The sequence below is a fragment of the Salvelinus alpinus genome, chromosome 1 (assembly GCF_045679555.1).
Source record: "Salvelinus alpinus chromosome 1, SLU_Salpinus.1, whole genome shotgun sequence".
Taxonomy (NCBI): Eukaryota; Metazoa; Chordata; class Actinopteri; order Salmoniformes; family Salmonidae; genus Salvelinus; species Salvelinus alpinus.
In genome coordinates, this window is record NC_092086.1 from 108,171,860 (window position 1) to 108,195,966 (window position 24,107).

The 24,107-nt window shown below is 45.9% G+C and overlaps 1 protein-coding gene across 1 annotated transcript in view; it reads left to right on the top strand.

Annotated features, from left to right (window-relative positions):
* Positions 1 to 22,544, top strand: part of LOC139538295 (protein FAM163B-like) — a 40,515-nt gene extending 17,971 nt beyond the window's left edge. Inside the window, exons 2-3 of the mRNA XM_071340151.1 lie at positions 15,418 to 15,533; positions 19,370 to 22,544. Coding sequence (XP_071196252.1) covers positions 15,441 to 15,533; positions 19,370 to 19,771 — 495 coding nt within the window. The 5' untranslated portion in view covers positions 15,418 to 15,440 and the 3' untranslated portion in view covers positions 19,772 to 22,544. The remainder of the gene's footprint in view (positions 1 to 15,417; positions 15,534 to 19,369) is intronic.
* Positions 22,545 to 24,107: the final 1,563 nt, after the last annotated feature.

Genomic DNA, 24,107 nt, shown 5'->3' on the forward strand with positions numbered 1-24,107 from the left:
GCCTTCCCAGCGCTAAGGCTGCTGAATCAAGTGCACCTCTCGCCAACAGTTGGCCTTCCCAGCGCTAAGGCTGCTGAATCAAGTGCACCTCTCGCCAACACTTGGCCTTCCCAGCGCTAAGGCTGCTGAATCAAGTGCACCTCTCGCCAACAGCGAGAAACAAGTTTAAAAAAAAAAATAGAAACTCATTGCTACATCGTTGGGTTTTTTACAGAAATGTTTGGTGATCGACTAGAAATGCCTTGGACTTTGACCACTGTTGTACTGTACAGTATAACTAAAATCAGCTTTGCTCTAAACTATTCCGTCTCTAAAGTGACACTTCTAACACCACCTGAAAATGAGTTTGTCATGCCTAAATCCTGCTCCCTCCTTTTGGAGCTCGATGTCGCCAGGTCTACTAACCACCGGTCCTGGCAACCCACATTGCGCACACATGACAACCATCATTACGCACACCTGGACTTCATCACCACCCTGATTACTCTCCCTTCATATAGACCTCTGTAGCGTCAGTCATCAGGCAGTATTTGTTTTTTTTGTTGGTTACGTTCAGTATGTGATGCCTGTTTTGGATTTTCTTCATGTTTATTACTATTAAACTCACCTTCTGCACCTGCTTCCTGACTCCCTGCGTATACGTTACAGAGATAATAAAAAGAGTGTCAATTTATACAACCTATTATAAACTAGCCACTTTCCCTCCTTCAATGACACTTCCTCCAATCATTTTTCCTTCCTCCCTTCATGCTCTTCTTCAAGGACACCGTGCCATCTCCCTGTCTCTCTCTCAGCTCTGAGCCTACCTCTTGTACAAAGGTCTGTCTCTCTCTCAGCTCTGAGCCCACCTCTTGTACAAAGGCCTGTCTCTCTCTCAGCTCTGACCCTGGCTCTTGTACAAAGGCCTGTCTCTCTCTCAGCTCTGAGCCCACCTCTTGTACAAAGGTCTGTCTCTCTCTCAGCTCTGCCCCTGCCTCTTGTACAAAGGCCTGTCTCTCTCTCAGCTCTGACCCTGCCTCTTGTACAAAGGCCTGTCTCTCTCTCAGCTCTGAGCCCACCTCTTGTACAAAGGTCTCTCTCTCAGCTCTGACCCTGCCTCTTGTACAAAGGCCTGTCTCTCTCTCAGCTCTGATCCTGCCTCTTGTACAAAGGCCTGTCTCTCTCTCAGCTCTGACCCTGCCTCTTGTACAAAGGCCTGTCTCTCTCTCAGCTCTGACCCTGCCTCTTGTACAAAGGCCTGTCTCTCTCTCAGCTCTGATCCTGCCTCTTGTACAAAGGCCTGTCTCTCTCTCAGCTCTGACCCTGCCTCTTGTACAAAGGCCTGTCTCTCTCTCAGCTCTGACCCTGCCTCTTGTACAAAGGCCTGTCTCTCTCTCAGCTCTGACCCTGCCTCTTGTACAAAGGCCTGTCTCTCTCTCAGCTCTGCCCCTGCCTCTTGTACAAAGGCCTGTCTCTCTCTCAGCTCTGCCCCTGCCTCTTGTACAAAGGCCTGTCTCTCTCTCAGCTCTGCCCCTGCCTCTTGTACAAAGGCCTGTCTCTCTCTCAGCTCTGCCCCTGCCTCTTGTACAAAGGTCTGTCTCTCTGCTCTGACAGTCTATAATAAAAACATCAACAGCAAGAGTCTGCACAGCAAATTCTCCAGTGTTAAATCAACACTGACAGTGTTAATTTTAACGCTGGTCCAGTGTCTATACGGGTCCTTTTCAGTGTTAAATTAACACACTGTTTAGTGTAATGTCATATTTCCATATTTCCCAGAGTGCCTTGCCTTTCGAGGGAATTGTAGTTACCACACATGATAGCATTTGTTAGTGAGAGACATGGTTGTTGCAGTCATTCATTTTCAGTCCTGTGGCCTTCAGGATTCTAAATGAATATGTTATAATTCAAATTCAATTATTTCAGACAATACAACACATATTTCGTAAGGCCTTATTTTGAGGTCCTAGTTTTACCCTAATACAGTGGCCTGAAACTGATGGTTTACAGGCCACCTCAGGCCTGGCAGTCACTTTATGCTGGCTTGCATGATGTGTAATTCCTAAAGGAATCCAGCCAGAGTGGGGATATCCAACATTTAGAATTTTTGCATTCGGAATGACTGCCCGGGTTGGGAAGGCTTAGTTATGAGAATGCCTAAACCATCTAAACTGGAACAACCATGTCAGTAATGTCACGTTCCTGACCTTATTTCCTTTGTTTTGTCTTTGTTTAGTTGGTCAGGACGTGAGCTGGGTGGGCATTCTATGTTATGTGTTTCTATGTTGGGTTCATTTTCAATTAGCCTGATATGGTTCTCAATCAGGGGCAGGTGTTTTACGTTTCCTCTGATTGAGAACCATATTAAGGTAGGCTGTTCTCACTGTTTGTTTGTGGGTGATTGTTCCTGTGTCAGTGTTTGTACCACACGGACTGTTTCGTTTCGTTCGTTTCGTTCGTTCGTTTCGTTCGTTCGTTCGTTCGTGTGTTCCGTCCTGTTCGTGCGTTCATGTGTTTTGTTCTCAAGTTCAGGTCTGTTCACATCGTTTGTTATTTTCTAGTTTGTTCAAGTGTTTATGAGATTAGAGATTATGTCTTCACAATACGCTGCATTTTGGTCCAATCCTTGCTCCTCCTCAGAAGAGGAGAAAGACGAGCGTTACAGAATCACCCACCAACCAAGGACCAAGCAGCGGGGTAACAGGCAGCGGCAGCAGGAGCAGAGAAAGGAGGAATGGACATGGGAAGACGTTTTGGACGGCAAGGGTTGCTACACATGGGAGGAGATCCTGGCTGGAAAGGATCGCCTCCCATGGGAACAGCTGGAGGCAGCTAGGAGAGCAGAGGCAACCGGAGAGAGGAACCGGCGTTATGAAGGTACGCGGCTAGCACGGAAGCCTGAGAGTCAAGGCCAAAAATGTATTGGGGGGGGGGGGGGGGGGGGGGGCTACAAGGGTGTGTGGCAAAGTCAGGTAGGAGACCTGCGCCAACTCCCCGAGCTTACCGTGGAGAGAAAAAGTACGGGCAGACACCGTGTTATGCAGTAAAGCGCACGGTGTCTCCTGTACGTGTGCTTAGCCCGGTGCGGGTTATTCCACCTCCCCGCACTGGCCGGGCTAGATTGAGCATTGAGCCAGGTGCCATGAAGCCGGCTCAACGCGTCTGATCTCCAGTGCGTCTCCTCGGGCCGGGCATACATGGTACCAGCCTTACGCATGGTGTCCCCGGTTCGCCAACACAGCCCAGTGCGGGTTATTCCACCTCCCCGCACTGGTCGGGCTACGGGGAGCATTCAACCAGGTAAGGTTGGGCAGGCTCGGTGCTCAAGGGAGCCAGTACGCCTGCACGGTCCGGTATATCCGGCGCCACCTCCCCGCCCCAGCCCAGTACCACCAGTGCCTACACCACGCACCAGGCTTCCAGTGCGTCTCCAGAGCCCTGTTCCTCCTCCACGCACTCGCCCTGTGGTGCGTGTCTCCAGCCCAGTACCACCAGTTCCGGCACCACGCACCAAGCCTCCTGTGCGTCTCCAGAGCCCTGTGTGCCCTGTTGCTGCTCCCCGCACTAGCCTTAAGGTGTGCCTCAGCCGGCCAGAGTCTGCCGTCTGCCCAGTGCCGCCTGCACTGCCCGTCTGCCCAGAGCCGCCTGCACTGCCCGTCTGCCCAGTGCCGTCTGCGCTATCCGTCTGCCCAGCGCCGTCTGAACTGCCCGTTTGTCCTGAGCCTTCAAAGCCGCCCGTCTGTCCTGAGCCTTCAAAGCCGCCCGTCTGTCCTGAGCCTTCAGAGCCGTCCGTCTGTCCTGAGCCTTCAGAGCCGTCCGTCAGTCAGGAGCCGCTAGAGCCGTCCGCCAGACAGGAGCCGCTAGAGCCGCCCGCCAGACAGGAGCAGCCAGAGCCGCCCGCCAGACAGGAGCAGCCAGAGCCGCCCGCCAGACAGGAGCAGCCAGAGCCGCCCGCCAGATAGGAGCAGCCAGAGCCGCCCGCCAGACAGGAGCAGCCAGCGCCGCCCGCCAGACAGGAGCAGCCAGAGCCGTCCGCCAGCTATTACCTGCCAGTGCCGTCAGCCAGCCATGACCTGCCAGTGCCGTCAGCCAGCCATGACCTGCCAGTGCCATCAGCCAGCCATGACCTGCCAGTGCCGTCAGCCAGCCATGACCTGCCAGTGCCGTCAGCCAGCCATGACCTGCCAGTGCCGTCAGCCAGCCATGACCTGTCAGAGCCGTCAGCCAGCCATGACCTGCCAGAGCCGTCAGCCAGCCATGACCTGCCAGAGCCGTCAGCCAGCCATGACCTGCCAGAGCCGTCAGCCAGCCATGACCTGCCAGAGCCGTCAGCCAGCCATGACCTGCCAGAGCCGTCACTCAGTCCGGAGCTGCCCCTCAGTCCGGAGCTGCCCCTCAGTACGGAGCTGCCCCTCAGTCCGGTGCTGCCCCTCAGTCCGGTGCTGCCCCTTTTGCTTGCCATAGATTTTCAAGTAGATTTAACTCATCCACTCAGGAACATTTACTGTCTTCTTGGTAAGCCACTCCAGTGTAGATTTGGCCTTGTGTTTTAGGTTATTGTCCTGCTGAAAGGTGAATTCAACTCCCAGTGTCTGGTGGAAAGCAGACCAAACCAGGTTTTCCTCTAGGATTTTGCCTGTGCTTAATTTCATTCCATTTCAATTTTATCCTGAAAAACTCCCCAGTCCTTAACAATTACAAGCAAACCCATAACATGATGCAGCCCCCCTATACTTGAAAAAATGGAAACTAGTACTGATGTATTGGATTTGCCTCAAACATAACACTTTGTATTCAGGACAAAAAGTGAAATGTGGTTTCCTTCCTCTTCGGCAACTGAGTTAGGAAGGAAGCCTGTATCTTTGTAATTTCACCATGTTTTCTTAACCCATCTACAGTACCTATAGGTACTACCATCTACCAATTGGTGACCTTCTTTGCGAGCCATTGGATAACCTCCCTGGTCTTTGTGGTTGAATCTGCGTTTGAAATTCACTACTGGACTGAGGGATCTTACAGATAATTGTATGTGTGGAGTACAGAGATGAAGTAGTCATTCAAAAATCATGTAAAAAAAATCTGAGCGGTAGCTCGTCTTGCATTGTGACTCAGAAAGTGACCACTGCAGTAAAATAAGGCTACTCTTCTTTGTGCTTCTTTACCTAGATCAGTAGGCCTACATACCGTGACTTGTTGAAAAAATGCAACAGCCAGCAAAATGTAAAAAAAATTCCTTAAAGCAAAATAGTGTTGCTGAATACTTGTTCAGCTTCAGTCTGCTCTACGGTGTTGCTGAATACTTGTTAATCTTCAGTCTGCTCTAGGGTGTTGCTGAATACTTGTTAATCATCAGTCTGCTCTACGGTGTTGCTGAATACTTGTTAATCATCAGTCTGCTCTAGGGTGTTGCTGAATACTTGTTAATCATCAGTCTGCTCTAGGGTGTTGCTGAATACTTGTTAATCATCAGTCTGCTCTAGGGTGTTGCTGAATACATGTTAATCTTCAGTCTGTTCTACGGTGTTGCTGAATACTTGTTCATATTCAGTCTGCTCCAGGGTGTTGCTGAATACTTGTTAATCTTCAGTCTGCTCTACGGTGTTGCTGAATACTTGTTCATCTTCAGTCTGCTCTACGGTGTTGCTGAATAGTTGTTCATCTTCAGTCTGCTCTAGGGTGTTGCTGAATACTTGTTAATCTTCAGTCTGCTCTACGGTGTTGCTGAATACTTGTTCATCTTCAGTCTGCTCCAGGGTGTTGCTGAATACTTGTTAATCTTCAGTCTGCTCTACGGTGTTGCTGAATACTTAATCTTCAGTCTGCTCCAGGGTGTTGCTGAATACTTGTTAATCATCAGTCTGCTCTACGGTGTTGCTGAATACTTGTTCATCTTCAGTCTGCTCTACGGTGTTGCTGAATACATGTTAATCTTCAGTCTGCTCTAGGGTGTTGCTGAATACATGTTAATCATCAGTCTGCTCTACGGTGTTGCTGAATACTTGTTCATCTTCAGTCTGCTCTACGGTGTTGCTGAATACTTGTTAATCTTCAGTCTGCTCTAGGGTGTTGCTGAATACATGTTAATCTTCAGTCTGCTCTACGGTGTTGCTGAATACTTGTGAATCATCAGTCTGCTCTACGGTGTTGCTGAATACTTGTTAATCTTCAGTCTGCTCTACGGTGTTGCTGAATACTTGTTAATCATCAGTCTGCTCTACGGTGTTGCTGAATACTTGTTAATCATCAGTCTGCTCTACGGTGTTGCTGAATACTTGTTCATCTTCAGTCTGCTCTACGGTGTTGCTGAATACTTGTTAATCTTCAGTCTGCTCTAGGGTGTTGCTGAATACATGTTAATCTTCAGTCTGCTCTACGGTGTTGCTGAATACTTGTTAATCATCAGTCTGCTCTACGGTGTTGCTGAATACTTGTTAATCTTCAGTCTGCTCTACGGTGTTGCTGAATACTTGTTCATCTTCAGTCTGCTCTAGGGTTCATGCTGCTTGGATTTTTTGAAAGCGAAGTAGTGACAGCATATACTTTTTACTCTACCATTAGGACATCTCTGTTTCTGTGTGCCACCTACCTGAGGGGGTTTGGTCAGTCATGTGCTCAGCTGTGTTTGAATTTTATGTATTTCCATTTTTACGCAACTCAATTTCTTGGTGTAATAGAAACTGCCAGCGTAACCCTACACAGCTGCTCAATGTCCCAGAATACATCTACTTGAAGGTCAGAAGATGGCGCCGGAAGAAATGGCAGCAGTTTTACGGGTGCCAAACCAATTGTGCTATTATGTGGGGGTTTTTCGCATTATTTGTAACTTATTTTGTACATAATGTTTCTGCCACTGTATCTTACGGCAAAAAAGAGCTTCTGGATATCAGGACAGCGATCACTCACCTCGGATTAGACAAAGATTTTTTCTTCAACAAGCAGGACGCACAGGATGTACTTCAGACACCCGACAAGGCCAATATCCCCATCATTGACAGGAGAAAGAGACGCAGGTATAGAGGACACAGGGCGGGGTGCCTTGTGTGGATCCGCCAACGGCGAGTGGGAAATCTGCCTTTACATCAATATTACTTGCCAACATACAATCATTGGACAATAAATTAGATAACATACAACCACAAATATCCTACCAACGGCACATTTAAAACTGTAATATCTTATGTTTCAGCGAATCGTGGCTGAATAACGACATGGATAACATTTAGCTGGCGGGATATGCGGGAAATACGCTGCACCGGCTAGATAGAACAGCACACTCTGGTAAGACGGGGGGGGGGGGGTCTGTGTATATTTGTAAACAACAGTTGGGTCACGAAATCTAAGGAAGTCTCTAGATTTTGCTCGCCTGAAGTAGAGTATCTCATGATAAGCTGTAGACCACACTACTTGCCAAGAGAATTTTCATCTATATTTTTATGGCTGTTTATTTACGACCACAGACGGATGCTGGCACTAAGACCGCACAGTCAGCTGTATAAGGAAATAAGCAAACAGGAAAACGCTCACCCAGAGGTGGCATTCCTAGTGACCGGGGACTTTAATGCAGGAAAACTGAAATCAGTCTTACCTCATTTCTATCAGCATGTTCAATGTGCATCTAGAGAAAAAAACGCTAGACCACCTTTACATCACACACAGAGACGCATACAAAGTTCTCCCTCGCCCCCCATTTGGCAAATCTGACCATAATTCCATCCTCCTGATTCCTGCTTACAAGGAAAAACTAAAGCAGGAAGCACCAGTGACTCAGTCAATAAAGAAGTGGTCAGATGATGCAGATGCTAAGCTACGGGACTGTTTCGCTAGCACAGACTGAAATATGTTCCGGGATTCCCCCGATGGCATTGAGGAGTTCATCACATCAGTCACTGGCTTCATCAATAAGTGCATCGATGACGTTGTCCCTACAGTGACTGTACGTACATACCCCAACCAGAAACCATGGATTACAGGCAACATTCGCACTGAGCTAAAGGGTAGAGCTGCCGCCTTCAAGGAGCGGGACCCTAACCTGGAAGCTTATAAGAAATCCCGCTACACCCTCAGACGAAACAACAGGCTGGCCAGACGGATTACCAGGACGTGTGCTCCGGGCATGTGCTGACCAACTGGCAGGTGTCTTCACTGACATTTTCAATATGTCCCTGATTGAGTCTATAATACCAGCATGTTTCAAGCAGACCACCATAGTCCATGTGCACTAAGGGAACCTGCCTAAATGACTACAGACCCGTAGCACTCACGTCCGTAGCCATGAAGTGCTTTGAAAGGCTGGTCATGGCTCACATCAACACCATTATCCCAGAAACCCTAGACCCACTCCAATTTGTGTACCGCTCAAACAGATCCACAGATGATGCAATCTATATTGCACTCCACTCTGCCCTTTCCCAGCTGGACAAAAGGAACACCTACATGAGAATGATATTCATTGACTAGAGCTCAGCGTTCAATACCATAGTGCCCGCAAAGCTCATCACTAAACTGAGGATCCTGGGACTAAACATCTCCCTCTGCAAGGTCAGGGACTTGGCCGGGTGGTGCCAGAATAACAACCTATCCCTCAACATAATCAAGACAAAGGAGATGATTGTGGACTACAGGAAAAAGAGAACCGAGCACGCCCCCATTCTTATAGATGGGGTGTAGTGGAGCAGGTTCAGAGCTTCAAGTTCCTTGGTGTCCACATCAACAACAAACTAGAATGGTCCAATCACACCAATACAGCCGTGAAGAGGGCTGCAACATCGAGAGCATCCTGACTGGTTACATCCCTGCCTGGTTACATCCCTGCCCTATGGCAACTGCTCATCCTCCGACCGCAAGGCACTACAGAGGGTAGTGCGTACGGCCCAGTACATTACTGGGGCCAAGCTTCCTGCCATCCAGGTCCACTATACCAGGCGGTGTTAGAGGAAGGCCCTAAAAATTGTCAAAGACTCCAGTCACCCCCCAGTCATAGACTGTTCTCTCTGCTACCGCATGGCAAGCGGTACCGGAGTACCAAGTCTAGGACCAAAAGGCTTCTCAACAGCTTTTACCCCCAAGCCGCAAGACTCCTGAACAGCTAATCAAATGGCTACCCGGACTATGCATTGTGTGTCCCCCCCAACCCAACCTCTCCACCCTGTATAAAATCATTATATAGGATAAAGAAAGGTATTACATTTGACGTTTTAGTCATTTAGGAGATGCTCTTATCCAGAGCGAGTGAGCGCATACATTTCCATACGTTTTCCCCATACTGGTCCTCCGTGGGGAATGGAACACACGGCAGACTGCACCATGCTCTACTCCGGGTTTGGGTTTATATACTATTGAAGTGGACTGTGTCTGGCTAACACATGGTTTCCTCTGCCTAGCTGTCCACTGCTAAAAAATAATAATAGTAATTTGCTGTTCTATAAAACCTTTTTGAGAGTGAAGCAAGCCGTTGAAAACGTTTTGGTTATACCACCATTTATCTGTGGTACGTTAGGTGTATTCTTGGTGAGGTAGAGCTCAGGGAAGGTTTGATCTGTGATGCTGACCTGCCATGTGTACTTTCCATGCACTATATTCTACGAACAGACAGGTTAACAATAAAGAACATTACGTGACTGAGGACATTTCTAATTCATTATATTGTTTCTCTGAGCTAGCTTGTTGAACGGGTCTCTGTGGCAGTGTTCCTATTTCCATGTCTTTCATCTGCCCTGTAGCGTGTTCACGCTCACTCTACTATTTCAACTTTCGAATTGTCAAAAGTAATTGGCAAGACTCCTTTTGTGGTTAGTGCCATGTTTCATTAAAATGTGCCAACTTATTCCTTTGGACCCACTGTCTGTGTGTGTGTGTGTGTGTGTGTGTGTGTGTGTGTGTGTGTGTGTGTGTGTGTGTGTGTGTGTGTGTGTGTGTGTGTGTGTGTGTGTGTGTGTGTGTGTGTGTGTGTGTGTGTGTGTGTGTGTGTGTGTGTGTGTGTGTGTGAGAGAGAGAGAGAGTTTGTGTGTATGAGAGAGTGAGGGAGGGAGGGAGGGAGAGAGAGGGGGAGAGAGAGAGATCATTTACATTGAGAGAGAGGGAGAGAGAGAGATCATTGAAATTGAAATTGAGAGAGAGGGGGGAGAGAGAGATACTTGAAATTTAAATTGAGACAGAGAGAGAGAGAGAGAGAGAGAAGGGAGAGAGAGGGGGGAGAGAGAGGGAGAGGAAGGGAGAGAGAGAGAGAGGGGAGAGAGAGAGAGAGAGAAGGGAGAGAGAGGGGGGAGAGAGAGGGAGAGGAAGGGAGAGAGAGAGGGGGGAGAGAGAGAGAGTGAGAGGGAGAGATAGAGAGAGAATTTTGATTTTAATTGCGAGGGAGAGAGGGAGAGATGGGGGAGAGAAGGAGGGGAGAGAGAGAGACCGAGACCGAGAGAGAGAGGGGAGAGAGAGCGAGAGAGATAAAGAGAGAGAGAGGAGAGATGTGTGTGTCTATGTGTGTGCATATGTCTCAGTCTGTGTGTATATGTACCGCTGTGTGTTTCTGTGAGCATGTCTGCATTGTGTGTGTACACAACATCTCTCTTGTATCTGTTATTCCACTAGACACGTTCACACACAAGAGCTGAGACAACAAGATTTCTACATTGTTGCTTAAAAAATGGTCCGTCTTCCTCCTCTTCTACTGTAGTGGCTGGACACTTTCTGTTTGCCTGCTTCCACGCTTTCCACTGTGTCTACGGTAAATAATGTATGCATCATGTCGCGTTACAGCAACACATCTCTCACACACTGATCTGATGAGATCATCCCTAGGGGACGCTAGGGGCTCGGGCTACACACAGCAGCACTGTGGTGGTGCATTTATAGCATGGGTTATTGGTAGAGTGGTTATATCATGGGTTATTGGGGGAGTGGTTATATCATGGGTTATTAGTGGAGGGGTTATATCATGGGTTATTGGGGGAGAGGTTATATCATGGGTTATTGGTAGAGGGGTTATATCATGGGTTATTAGTGGAGGGGTTATATCATGGGTTATTAGTGGAGGGGTTATATCATGGGTTATTAGTGGAGGGGTTATATCATGGGTTATTGGTAGAGTGGTTATATCATGGGTTATTGGGGGAGTGGTTATATCATGGGTTATTAGTGGAGGGGTTATATCATGGGTTATTGGGGGAGAGGTTATATCATGGGTTATTGGTAGAGGGGTTATATCATGGGTTATTAGTGGAGTGGTTATATCATGGGTTATTAGTGGAGGGGTTATATCATGGGTTATTAGTGGAGGGGTTATATCATGGGTTATTGGGGGAGAGGTTATATCATGGGTTATTGGTAGAGGGGTTATATCATGGGTTATTGGTGGAGAGGTTATATCATGGGTTATTAGTGGAGTGGTTATATCATGGGTTATTAGTGGAGGGGTTATATCATGGGTTATTAGTGGAGGGGTTATATCATGGGTTATTGGTGGAGAGGTTATATCATGGGTTATTGGTGGAGAGGTTATATCATGGGTTATTGGTGGAGGGGTTATATCATGGGTTATTGGGGGAGTGGTTATATCATGGGTTATTGGTGGAGGGGTTATATCATGGGTTATTAGTGGAGTGGTTATATCATGGGTTATTAGTGGAGTGGTTATATCATGGGTTATTGGTGGAGAGGTTATATCATGGGTTATTGGTGGAGAGGTTATATCATGGGTTATTGGTGGAGGGGTTATATCATGGGTTATTGGGGGAGTGGTTATATCATGGGTTATTGGTGGAGGGGTTATATCATGGGTTATTAGTGGAGTGGTTATATCATGGGTTATTAGTGGAGGGGTTATATCATGGGTTATTAGTGGAGTGGTTATATCATGGGTTATTGGGGGAGAGGTTATATCATGGGTTATTGGGGGAGAGGTTATATCATGGGTTATTAGTGGAGTGGTTATATCATGGGTTATTAGTGGAGTGGTTATATCATGGGTTATTGGGGGAGAGGTTATATCATGGGTTATTGGGGGAGAGGTTATATCATGGGTTATTAGTGGAGTGGTTATATCATGGGTTATTGGTGGAGGGGTTATATCATGGGTTATTGGTGGAGGGGTTATATCATGGGTTATAGGTAGAGGGGTTATATCATGGGTTATTGGGGGAGAGGTTATATCATGGGCTATTGGGGGAGAGGTTATATCATGGGTTATTAGTGGAGGGGTTATATCATGGGTTATTGGGGGAGGGGTTATATCATGGGCTATTGGGGGAGAGGTTATATCATGGGTTATTGGGGGAGAGGTTATATCATGGGTTATTGGTGGAGGGGTTATATCATGGGTTATTGGTAGAGGGGGGGTTATATCATGGGTTATTGGTGGAAGGGTTTATATCATGGGTTATTAGTGGAGAGGGTGGTTAATCATGGGTTATAGGTAGGGTGGGTTATATCATGGGTTATTGGTGGAGGGGGGGTGGGGTTATATCAGAGGTGTGTGCATGCAAATGTGTGTGTGTATGTGATGATAGCACATAACATGTACACTGAGTCGACAAAACATTAAGAACACCTGCTCTTTCTGTGACATAGACTGACCAGGTGAAATCTATGATCCCTTATTTGAGTCCACCAATCAGTGAAGATGAAGGGGAGGAGACAGGTTAAAGAAGGATTTTTAAGCCTTGACACAATTGAGACATGGATTGTGTATGTGTGCCATTCAGAGGGTGAGTGGGCAAGACAAAATATTTAAGTGCCTTTGAAAGAGGTATGGTAGTAGGTGCCAGTCGCACCAGTTTGAGTGTGTCAAGAACTGCAACGCTGCTGGGTTTTCACGCTCAACAGTTTCCCAAGTGTATCAAGAATGGTCCACCACCCAAAGGACATCCAGCCAACTTGACACAACCGTGGGAAGCATTGGAGTCAACATGGGCCAGCATCCCTGTGGAACGCTTTCAACACCTTGTAGAGTCCATGCCCCGAAAAATGTAGGCTGTTCTGAGGGCAAAAGGGGGTGAAACTCAATATTAGGAAGGTGTTCCTAATGTTATTTACACTCAGTGTAGTATAGTACTGTACTTTACTGTATACTGTGTGTAAAAGGTATTTGAGTAGGTAGCTTCCTCCGTCCTCTGTCAGTAGGACGTATGATCACATGTTCATGTTCTGTGGGGGTTTGGGTAATTTAGTACCAGTAACATAATTAGTCCCAGGTCAGAGGTTAATGAACCGTCACTCTAGTCTAGCTGGTCAACACAACCAAGTCAATACCATAGACATATAATCATATAGAATAGAGAGATTCTATTTCTATGGTCAGTACAGTATATTCTCAGAGACACACAGACATAGTACACACAAGAAATGTGACATATTTTGTAGACTGTTCATCTTTGTGAGATGCTTTCATTTCGACACCATTCTGTAGTCCAGTCTAGTCTGTAGTCCAGTCTAGTCTGTGGTCCAGTCTAGGTCCAGTCTTGTCTGTAGTCCAGTCTAGTCCGTGGTCCAGTCTAGGTCCAGTCTTGTCTGTAGTCCAGTCTGACAGACCTGAATGAGACTGTTATTCTGCTGTCTTTTTAATTCTCTGTTTTGGTTTTCAGTTTCTTCTCTTTCCAATTCTTAGCACAGATCTGTTGACCTGTACATTAGATTTGTGTAACTATATTCTATCCGGTAGGTTTGCTACAGTACGTGTTGTTTGTAGAGAGTTCCCTATATTGACTTGATCAGATCCATCTAAAGTAACAAGGTAAAGGGCCTAAAGACAGATTGTTGTTGTCTTTCCGAGGACCCGACCACACTGTAGTTGGACTGGAGAAAAGGTTAGGTTGGTTGGGAGGTTAGGTTGGTTGGGAGGTTAGGTTGATTGGGAGGTTAGGTTGGTTGGGAGGTTAGGTTGATTGGGAGGTTAGGTTGGTTGATTGGGAGGTTAGGTTGATTGTGAGGTTAGGTTGGTTGGGAGGTTAGGTTGGTTGGGAGGTTAGGTTGATTGGGAGGTTAGGTTGATTGGGAGGTTAGGTTGATTGGGAGGTTAGGTTGGTTGGGAGGTTAGGTTGATTGGGAGGTTAGGTTGGTTGGGAGGTTAGGTTGATTGGGAGGTTAGGTTGATTGGGAGGTTAGGTTGGTTGGGAGGTTAGGTTGGTTGGTTGGGAGGTTAGGTTGGTTGGGAGGTTAGGTTGATTGGGAGGTTAGGTTGGTTGGGAGGTTAGGTTGGTTGGTTGGGAGGTTAGGTTGGTTGGTTGGGAGGTTGGTTGGGAGGTTAGGTTAGGTTGATTGGAGGTTAGGTTGGTTGGGAGGTTAGGTTGGTTGATTGGGAGGTTAGGTTGATTGGGAGGTTAGGTTGATTGGGAGGTTAGGTTGGTTGGGAGGTTAGGTTGGTTGGTTGGGAGGTTAGGTTGGTTGGGAGGTTAGGTTGGTTGGTTGGGAGGTTAGGTTGATTGGGAGGTTAGGTTGGTTGGGAGGTTAGGTTGGTTGGTTGGGAGGTTAGGTTGGTTGGTTGGGAGGTTAGGTTGGTTGGGAGGTTAGGTTGATTGGGAGGTTAGGTTGGTTGGGAGGTTAGGTTGGTTGATTGGGAGGTTAGGTTGATTGGGAGGTTAGGTTGGTTGGGAGGTTAGGTTGGTTGGTTGGGAGGTTAGGTTGATTGGGAGGTTAGGTTGGTTGGGAGGTTAGGTTGATTGGGAGGTTAGGTTGATTGATTGGGAGGTTAGGTTGATTGGGAGTGCAGTCTCAGATGTGTGTGTCAGTCAGCGCTAAGGCTGGTTGATTTGGGAATGCTCGGTTGTTATTTTCATACCTTCATGAAGTCAATCACAGTGTGATGTCATTTGTCTTAGTCCTGGTTTAAGTGTAGTATTGTTACCGCCAAAGAGGCGCTCAGTTTTGATTTAAAAAATGTTGCTGCCTCAGCAAGCCTTAGTGTCAACGCTGGTGTCTTCATTTGTTTCCTCTGTGACCTCTGAGTAAGGTTCAGAGTTCAGAGGTCAATCATCCTTGCCTCTGAGTAGGAGACAGGGGTCATAATCCATCCCAGCCCCATCCGTTTCTCTGTCTGTCCCTCCACAGCTCATCCTGTTTTTTTAATCTCCTGTGTCTGTGTTTCAAGCAGAGCGACAAAGTCTAGATTAGGGATTTATGCTTTGATTTTATTACATGTTAGTAAAGGGAGGATAATTCAATAAGCGCCCTCAGTGGATGACATAGTTAAAGATCTGCTTAATGAATACAATGCACTGATAGATACTGTCTTTATTTTTTATCTTTCTCTCTCTACCTCACTATCGATCTCTCTCTCTGTTTTCTCCCTGCCCGTACTCTTTCTCTCTCTCCTCCATCTCCCCCCTCTCTCTCTCTTTCTTTCCGCTCCCCCCTCTCTCTCTCTTTCTTTCCTCTCCCCCCTCTGTCTCTCTCTCTTTCCTCTCTCTCCATCTTCTCCGTCCCCCTCTTTCTTTCATTCTCTCTTCTCTGCAGGCTGTTGATGGAGAGGATTTCGAATGACAGCCGGGACAGTGGTCATCACAGGCGGTATTTTAGCTACAGTTATATTACTGTGCATCATCGCAGTACTGTGTTACTGTAGACTGCAGGTAAGACCTTCTCATGCCCTCGCTCTGTACAGATGTACTGTAGATCTGACTGAGAGCAGACTGGCTTCTTTAATAAGCTGTTGCTTGTGTCTTGAAAATCATTAGTAAAACTGAAATCCCACAACAAAAAGTCAAGGCACTAAATGAAAAAGCCTTTATTTAGTTGTCTTACCTATGGCCTCTCTCAGGCCCCTCTCAGGCCCCCCTCAAACCCCTCTCAAGCCCCTCTCTATAACTCTCTTCATTGTGGTCAGATCATGTACTGTCACTGAATTGTCAGTGTCACAATAAGCATTGAGCCCCCTCTATTCCCCTGTCTAAGACCTCTGACTGAGATCTTTAGTAAGATGTGGCATGTATCTTGATCATCAGTAAAACTGAAAGCTTTATTGAGGTCAGGCTATATGGTATCAGGATGTGCCTCTTGGGACAGCTCCTCTCTTTATCGAGGTCAGGCTATATGGTATCAGGATGTGCCTCTTGGGACAGTGTCTCTCTTCATCGAGGTCAGGCTATGTGGTATCAGGATGTGCCTCTTGGGACAGCGTCTCTCTTCATCGAGGTCAGGCTATATGGTATCAGGATGTGCCTCTTGGGACAGCTCCTCTCTTCATCGAGGTCAGGCTATATGGTATCAGGATGTGCCTCTTGGGACAGCGTCTCTCTTCATCGAGGTCAGGCTATGTGGTATCAGGATGTGCCTCTTGGGACAGCGTCTCTCTTCATCGAGGTCAGGCTATGTGGTATCAGGATGTGCCTCTTGGGACAGCGTCTCTCTTCATCGAGGTCAGGCTATGTGGTATCAGGATGTGCCTCTTGGGACAGTGTCTCTCTTCATCGAGGTCAGGCTATGTGGTATCAGGATGTGCCTCTTGGGACAGTGTCTCTCTTCATCGAGGTCAGGCTATGTGGTATCAGGATGTGCCTCTTGGGACAGCTCCTCTCTTCATCGAGGTCAGGCTATATGATATCAGGATGTGCCTCTTGGGACAGCTCCTCTCTTCATCGAGGTCAGGCTATATGATATCAGGATGTGCCTCTTGGGACAGCTCCTCTCTTCATCGAGGTCAGGCTATGTGGTATCAGGATGTGCCTCTTGGGACAGCTCCTCTCTTCATCGAGGTCAGGCTATATGGTATCAGGATGTGCCTCTTGGGACAGCTCCTCTCTTCATCGAGGTCAGGCTATATGGTATCAGGATGTGCCTCTTGGGACAGCTCTTCTCTTCATCGAGGTCAGGCTATATGGTATCAGGATGTGCCTCTTGGGACAGCGTCTCTCTTCATCGAGGTCAGGCTATATGGTATCAGGATGTGCCTCTTGGGACAGCGTCTCTCTTTATCGAGGTCAGGCTATATGGTATCAGGATGTGCCTCTTGGGACAGCTCTTCTCTTCATCGAGGTCTGGCTATATGGTATCAGGATGTGCCTCTTGGGACAGCTCTTCTCTTCATCGAGGTCAGGCTATATGGTATCAGGATGTGCCTCTTGGGACAGTGTCTCTCTTCATCGAGGTCAGGCTATGTGGTATCAGGATGTGCCTCTTGGGACAGTGTCTCTCTTCATCGAGGTCAGGCTATATGGTATCAGGATGTGCCTCTTGGGACAGCTCCTCTCTTCATCGAGGTCAGGCTATATGGTATCAGGATGTGCCTCTTGGGACAGCTCCTCTCTTCATCGAGGTCAGGCTATATGGTATCAGGATGTGCCTCTTGGGACAGCGTCTCTCTTCATCGAGGTCAGGCTATATGGTATCAGGATGTGCCTCTTGGGACAGCGTCTCTCTTCATCGAGGTCAGGCTATATGGTATCAGGATGTGCCTCTTGGGACAGCTCCTCTCTTCATCGAGGTCAGGCTATATGGTATCAGGATGTGCCTCTTGGGACAGTGTCTCTCTTCATCGAGGTCAGGCTATATGATATCAGGATGTGCCTCTTGGGACAGCTCCTCTCTTCATCGAGGTCAGGCTATATGATATCAGGATGTGCCTCTTGGGACAGCTCCTCTCTTCATCGAGGTCAGGCTATGTGGTATCAGGATGATCCAATGTCACGATAATCACACACTTCGTAAACAGTCAGTCATCACAACATTACACAACCAGTGTGTGTTCAAGCCACACTATCACGTTTCAGGAGAAGACCCAGATGCAGACAGTGTCGAAGTAACAAAGGTGTTTTACAAGAACAGGGGGCAGGCAAAACGACAGGTCAAGGGCAGGCAGAGGTCAGTAATCCAGATCAGAGTCCATAAGGTATAGAACGGCATACAGTCTCAGGGTCAGGGCAGGCAGAGGTCAATAATCCAGGGTGGTGTGACAAGGTACAGAAGGGCAGGCTCAGGGTCAGGGCAGGCAGAATGGTCAAAACCAGGAAAACCAGAAAAACATGAACCAGAAAAACACAGGAGCAAAAGGGGAAATTCTGGTAGGCTGAACGAACAAAACGAACTGGCAACAGACAAACTTAGAACACAGGTATAAATACACTGGGGATAATGGGGAAGATGGGCGACACCTGGAGGGGGGTGGAGACAATCACAAAGAGGTGAAACAGATCAGGGTGTGACATATACGTTTCATTATTTTAGGTATTTTATATGGCTAATGTTTGTTTGTTTGTTTGTTTGTTTGTTTGTTTATCTGGATCCCCACTAGCTTTTGCAGAAGCTGCAGCTACTCTTCCTGGGGTCCACAAAAAAACACAAAACATGACAAGTAACAAAATACTGATACACTGAACAAATCAAATCAATCAAATCAAATGTTATTTGTCACATGTGTCGAATACAGCAGGTGTAGACCTTACAGTGAAATGCTTACCTACAAGCCCTTAACCAACAATGTTTTAAGTACAAAATAGAAAAGAACAGTCACACAAATTTAAAATACAACGATATACAAACAATACAACAACAACAAAGTAATGTCTGGTTTAGACTGCGTCTGTGTGTGTGCGTGTGTGTGCGTCCCGTCACAGTACCCGCCATTCCATGAGTTGTTGTCTGTTTTTTAAAGGTCATTTATCTCTTTTCTTGAGGAGTTGGAGATCCCTGACCACAGTCTGAACAACAACTGTGTCTCTATTAGGTGTTGCTGTAAGCGTTTCTCAGATCAGCACTCTCTCACTAGACACGACGTTGTGTTGGTCCAGCAGGGTTCTCTGGTTCTGGGATGTCTGATGATTTGTGCTCATCTGTCCGTGTGTAGATAGAACTGGGTAGGATGGGTCGGGGTGAGTTGAGACACTTTCCATTGCACTGTATTACCATGAAACTGTAAGTGGGTCAAAAAGAGATGACATTTAATTAACTAACCATCCATTCCTATTCCATTCAGCTAAACCACAGACAGCACAGCTCCTATTCTCAATGTCATGTCTGAGTAATTATACAAATACTCGGTTCATCTCTCATCTCTTTCTCTCAGGCACGCTCTCTTTGCCAACCTCAGATGTATCTCAGTGTAATATTTTGTAACAGCTCAATGTAATGTTTGATAATAGCTGACCAAATTTCAATGTGTGCCACACTAGACAGTTTTAAACACCGTGTAGATTTAGAGCAGGCCTGCCATGCCAGTCAAGTAATGGAGCTCTGTATTTTAAGTGATAATTGCTGTTTGCAGCATCTTCATCGTAACGTTTCGTTGTCAGCGTTACATTGAATACCATGTAGGCAATGGACTTTCCAAAAGAGCCTTTCAAGTCTGAATTATTTGACAGTTGTGTTTGAACCAGGTCTGTCACAGATATACCTACTGTAAAACATTTCTTATTGTCAAGGGTATGCTGTGATTATCAAAGCTCTCTCTCCTTCTGTCTTTTCTCCCTGACAGTATTATTGCTGTAAGAAGGAGGAGTTGGAGTCGGAGGAGGAGGAGCCCGACTTTGCAGTGACGTCCCGCCTCCCACCAGTCCACTCCAACCATAACATCGTGGCGGCGTCGGTCGCCGCCTCCACCCCTAACGGCCCCGCCCTCTTCACACCGCCTTTAGCGCGGAAACTAACGCGCTCGCAGACATTCTGCCCGTCGTGCACACACCATGACGTGCCCTTCTACCTGCAGCATCCGGATGGCCTGCGGAACGGCGGCGACCGCATCAGCTACCGTAGCATCCAACAGCATGACCTGGAACTGCCCTTAGAAATGCCCAGCTACCACAAACTGAACCTGACCCGGTCAGTCACCATGAGGGACATGTTCAACCGCAGCTGCAGCATCAGCACTGACGTCTAGTGGTATCGGCGCCACCCCTTGGCATGGAGGGCTCATGGAAACAGATAGATACATACAATGGGGACAGATAGTGGGACAGCAGCTCGACAATCACTGCTCCATGTCCCTCGGTCTTATGCTGAGATAAAACCACACATTAACTGGTGAAAAGATAAGCATCCAACAAAATCCATCCTCACCTCATCCGCTTGGTCTGTGGTGAGTAGGATGTTGACCCTCAAATAAAACAGTTTCTACTCTGTCTGGACTCGTATTGGATTACCCTAAACCTAAACGGTCTAACTAAACCACCCTCCGGTCTAACTAAATTACCCTCCGGTCTAACTAAACCACCCTCCGGTCTAACTAAATTACCCTCCTGTCTAACTAAACCACCCTCCGGTCTAACTAAATTATCCTCCGGTCTAACTAAACCACCCTTCGGTCTAACTAAATTACCCTCCGGTCTAACTAAACCACCGGTCTAATGAAATTACCCTCCGGTCTAACTAAACAACCCTCCGGTCTAACTAAACCACCCTCCGGTCAAACTAAACCACCGGTCTAACGAAAATACCCTCCGGTCTAACTAAATTACCCTCGGTCAAACTAAACCACTCTCCGGTCTAACTAAATTACCCACTGGTCTAACTAAACCACCCCTCGGTCAAACTAAATTACCCTTCGGTCTAACTAAACCATCCTCCAGTCTAACTAAACCACCCTCCGGTCTAACGAAATCCCCTCCGGTCTAACGAAATCCCCTCCGGTCTAATTCCACCACATCAACTGTGTACCTTTGAATAACAAATACCAGACTTTCTGTAGTTGCTGCTAAATAAACCAAGAAACCATGGTGATAAGGATAAATAAGAGGGCTATGGAGGCTCCTCCCACTACTGCCACTCTCCACCAATCCCCAGCCTGATCACCAGAAAGGGGACGGAGCAGATCATATCCGAAGTTATGGTCCAAGTTATAGAGTATGCCATCCATCACATCATGGTTTGGAATTGGAGGAGTGATGGAAGAGAGGGGAGCAACATGTTATAGACCATAAAAACATCGGAAATAAAGGGCTTCTGGTGGATTATGGGGGATGGATTACTCTGCTCTTTTTCTACATGCTCTTTTTGAGAGAGAGAGAGAGAGAGAGAGAGAGAGAGAGAGAGAGAGAGAGAGAGAGAGAGTGAGAGAGAGAGAGAGCGGGAGTGAGAGAGAGAGACAGAGAGAGAGTGAGAGTGAGAGAGACCTTTTACTAAGAGACTAGCTGCTTCTTAAGGAAGACCAACCAGAGTGATGGCTTGATCTTGTCTTGTACATACAGCTGCAGATTATGATTCTGTTCTAAATGTCAGTGTGTTATGAGGGTGAGACGTGTGTCCCCCTAGTGTGTGTCTTACATACCAACAAAGTGATGTATAAAAATCATTCTAGCCAGCGCTGTACACGAAACATTATCCTACTTGTCAGACTAACTGGACTGCAATAACAGTAAAAGGACATCAAAGCGTGGGCTTTTAAGTTATGTTATTTATTAATGTGCCAAATTACCAAACAGTGTATAGGGTTGGCTTAACCCGTTGGGATAAACAAGCTGAGAGGGTTTTGAAAAGTTGTTTCCCTTCTTTAGGTTTTACTTCAGTCGTTACTGTATACTGTCTATTCTAATTAGGTCTGATGAGAAAACATACTGATGAGAAAACTACATAAACAACCTTCATATTTTATACACTTTAGCTTTACAATGTAATTTATGGTAATCTTGTTCACTGGAGTTTCAAATCGTGGTCTTTTCACCTGATTCCTTGTGTCTAAAGTCTGAGATCCACGGGTTAATAAAGCTAAACAATATTTTGTGGCTTTTCTTCATTCAATTGGTTTGGACTTGGCCTAGCTCCCTCCACACGCCTTGCTGGACTAAGAGGATGTACTAACTCTGCACTCGATTGAGCGGCCTGGAAGAGTCTGGTCGTTCTTTCTGGGTTCTGCTAGCAGCACCGGAGGAGAGAAGGCCTCAGCTGTGCTGTGTGTACAGTATAGTCAGGATGGGGATGGAGAGACTCTGTGTTTTCATGCCCACAGGGCACTCTTTCAATCAGATTATCTACTGCTGAGATTAAATCGGAGGGAATGTGCAGTGGGGGCTGGAATCTGATTGTTATTGTCATTGGATGCGTTACCTCTGTTCTCTCGTTTATTTTACCACCACTGGTTTACCAGCAAACACTGTTGTTTTCTTTGGTTTATTTTACCACCACTGGTTTACCAGCAAACACTGTTGTTTTATTTGGTTTGTTTTACCACCACTGGTTTACCAGCAAACACTGTTGTTTTATTTGGTTTGTTTATTCCAGCAAGTGAAACATTTTGTCTGAACAGTATGTGACTTTTTATTTAATTGATCTATTCTTGCATCATGTTTATTCAAAACAAACACACAGATACATATACAGTACACACATGTATGAATACATCATATTTTTCAAAGATGTATCTTCTTTTTAACAACTTTACTACTGACAGCAGCACATGAAATTAGTGCCATAAGGAATTGTATGAGAGATAGACATTAAAAACATTATTATATTTATTTTAACTTTGATCATTATTATTATTATTATTCTACAGTATTGGTGTTCTTTGCTGAACTACAGTATTGCATAATCTCAGTATTTGCATTTTATGATCAACTTTCTTTGTTTCTGAGCTCTCTAAGGTAAAACATGTTTATGTTATTGTTTCGACTGTATTACTAGCCAACATATATGGTCAATAAAAGGGAGTGAAAATCTCTAGTATTTATGCGCTTCTCTACTACTGTAGTTGTCACAAGGAAAGCAAATACATATTTTCTTACTAAAGACTTGGCTAAGGACCTCCTCATCCAGTCCTTACTTACTTTTGAGTTATACTATACTGAAGAAAAACATAAATGCAGCATGTAAAGTGTTGGTCCCATGTTTCAATAACAGATCCCAGAATTTTCCATACACACAAACCCTTACAAAAATCTATTTGTTACTGCAAACTTCCCGCAGGTTTGTGACAAATTTACTACAAACTAAATAGTGTGGCACAAAATGTTGCCATAAGTTTTCAAATGTTTGCCACTAGTGGAGAATCTGCGGCAAACCTTTGGCAACAATAATACTTATTGCCACTAGTTGCAAACAGTTTACCTGAAGCCGTTTCTGGTGAACACATGAGTTCCAAGACCAGTAACCGTTGAAGACCAATCAAGGGGATTAGAAACATCTGTTGGAAAATGGAAACCAAGCTATCTAGCTAGCTACACTACCTAGCTACCAAAGTTGTCTGTTGAGTGTGTTACTTATTAATAAAACCTTTTTATAAACTTTAACATTTTATTTGCTAAATGATGCCTAGTTAGCAATGTCATGTTTTATGGGATAGAGTGAAACACATTTTGGTGATACCAGTTTCCTTCTGTCAGCGCCACTGACTGACCGGCTAGCGCTTAGCTAGCTAACGTTAGCTATCATATTTTAGCAAAATTCATGTGATAGGTGCAGTGCCTTGCAAAAGTATTCATCCCACATGGCGCTTTGACTATTTTGTTACATTACAACCTGGAATTTAAATGGATATTTCTTTGGATTTCATGTAATGGACATACACAAAATAGTCCAAATTGGTGAAGTGAAACGAAAATAAAATTTCAAAAAAAATATCAAACGGAAAAGTGGTGCGTGCATATGTATTCACCGCCTTTGCTATGAAGCCCCTAAATAAGATCTGGTGCTACCAATTACCTTCAGAAGTCACATAATTAGTTAGATTGCACACAGATGGACTTTATTTAAGTGTCACATGATCTGTCACATGATCTCAGTATATATACAGTTGAATTCGGAAGTTTACATACACTTAGGTTGGAGTCATTAAAACTCGTTTTTCAACCACTCCACAAATTTCTTGTTAACAAGCTATAGTTTTGACAAGTCGGTTAGGACATCTACTTTGTGCATGACACAAATAATTTTTCAAACAATGGTCACGACTCGTTTCATGCTTCAAGTAATTAATCTGAATGAAATGGCTGGCTGGAAACGTGGTTAGAGTAAATGAACCTATGAGCCACAGCCCCAAATGAATGGAAGATGTAGGCATTAAACAGGGATTGGGTGTTGATGTAAATGGCTATAAAATATACAAAATAAATTGTGTGATGGCATTGTCAGTGTGCCTCCATGCTTTGTACAAGTCCTCATATTCTAAAACCGAATGATTTCTCTAACAGGTTGGGACCAACATGGTTGAGTATCTGAACCAGGTGGAGGGGACCAGACCCTAACCATTTGTGTTGGCTCTTGGGGACTGCTCACAGGTGTTT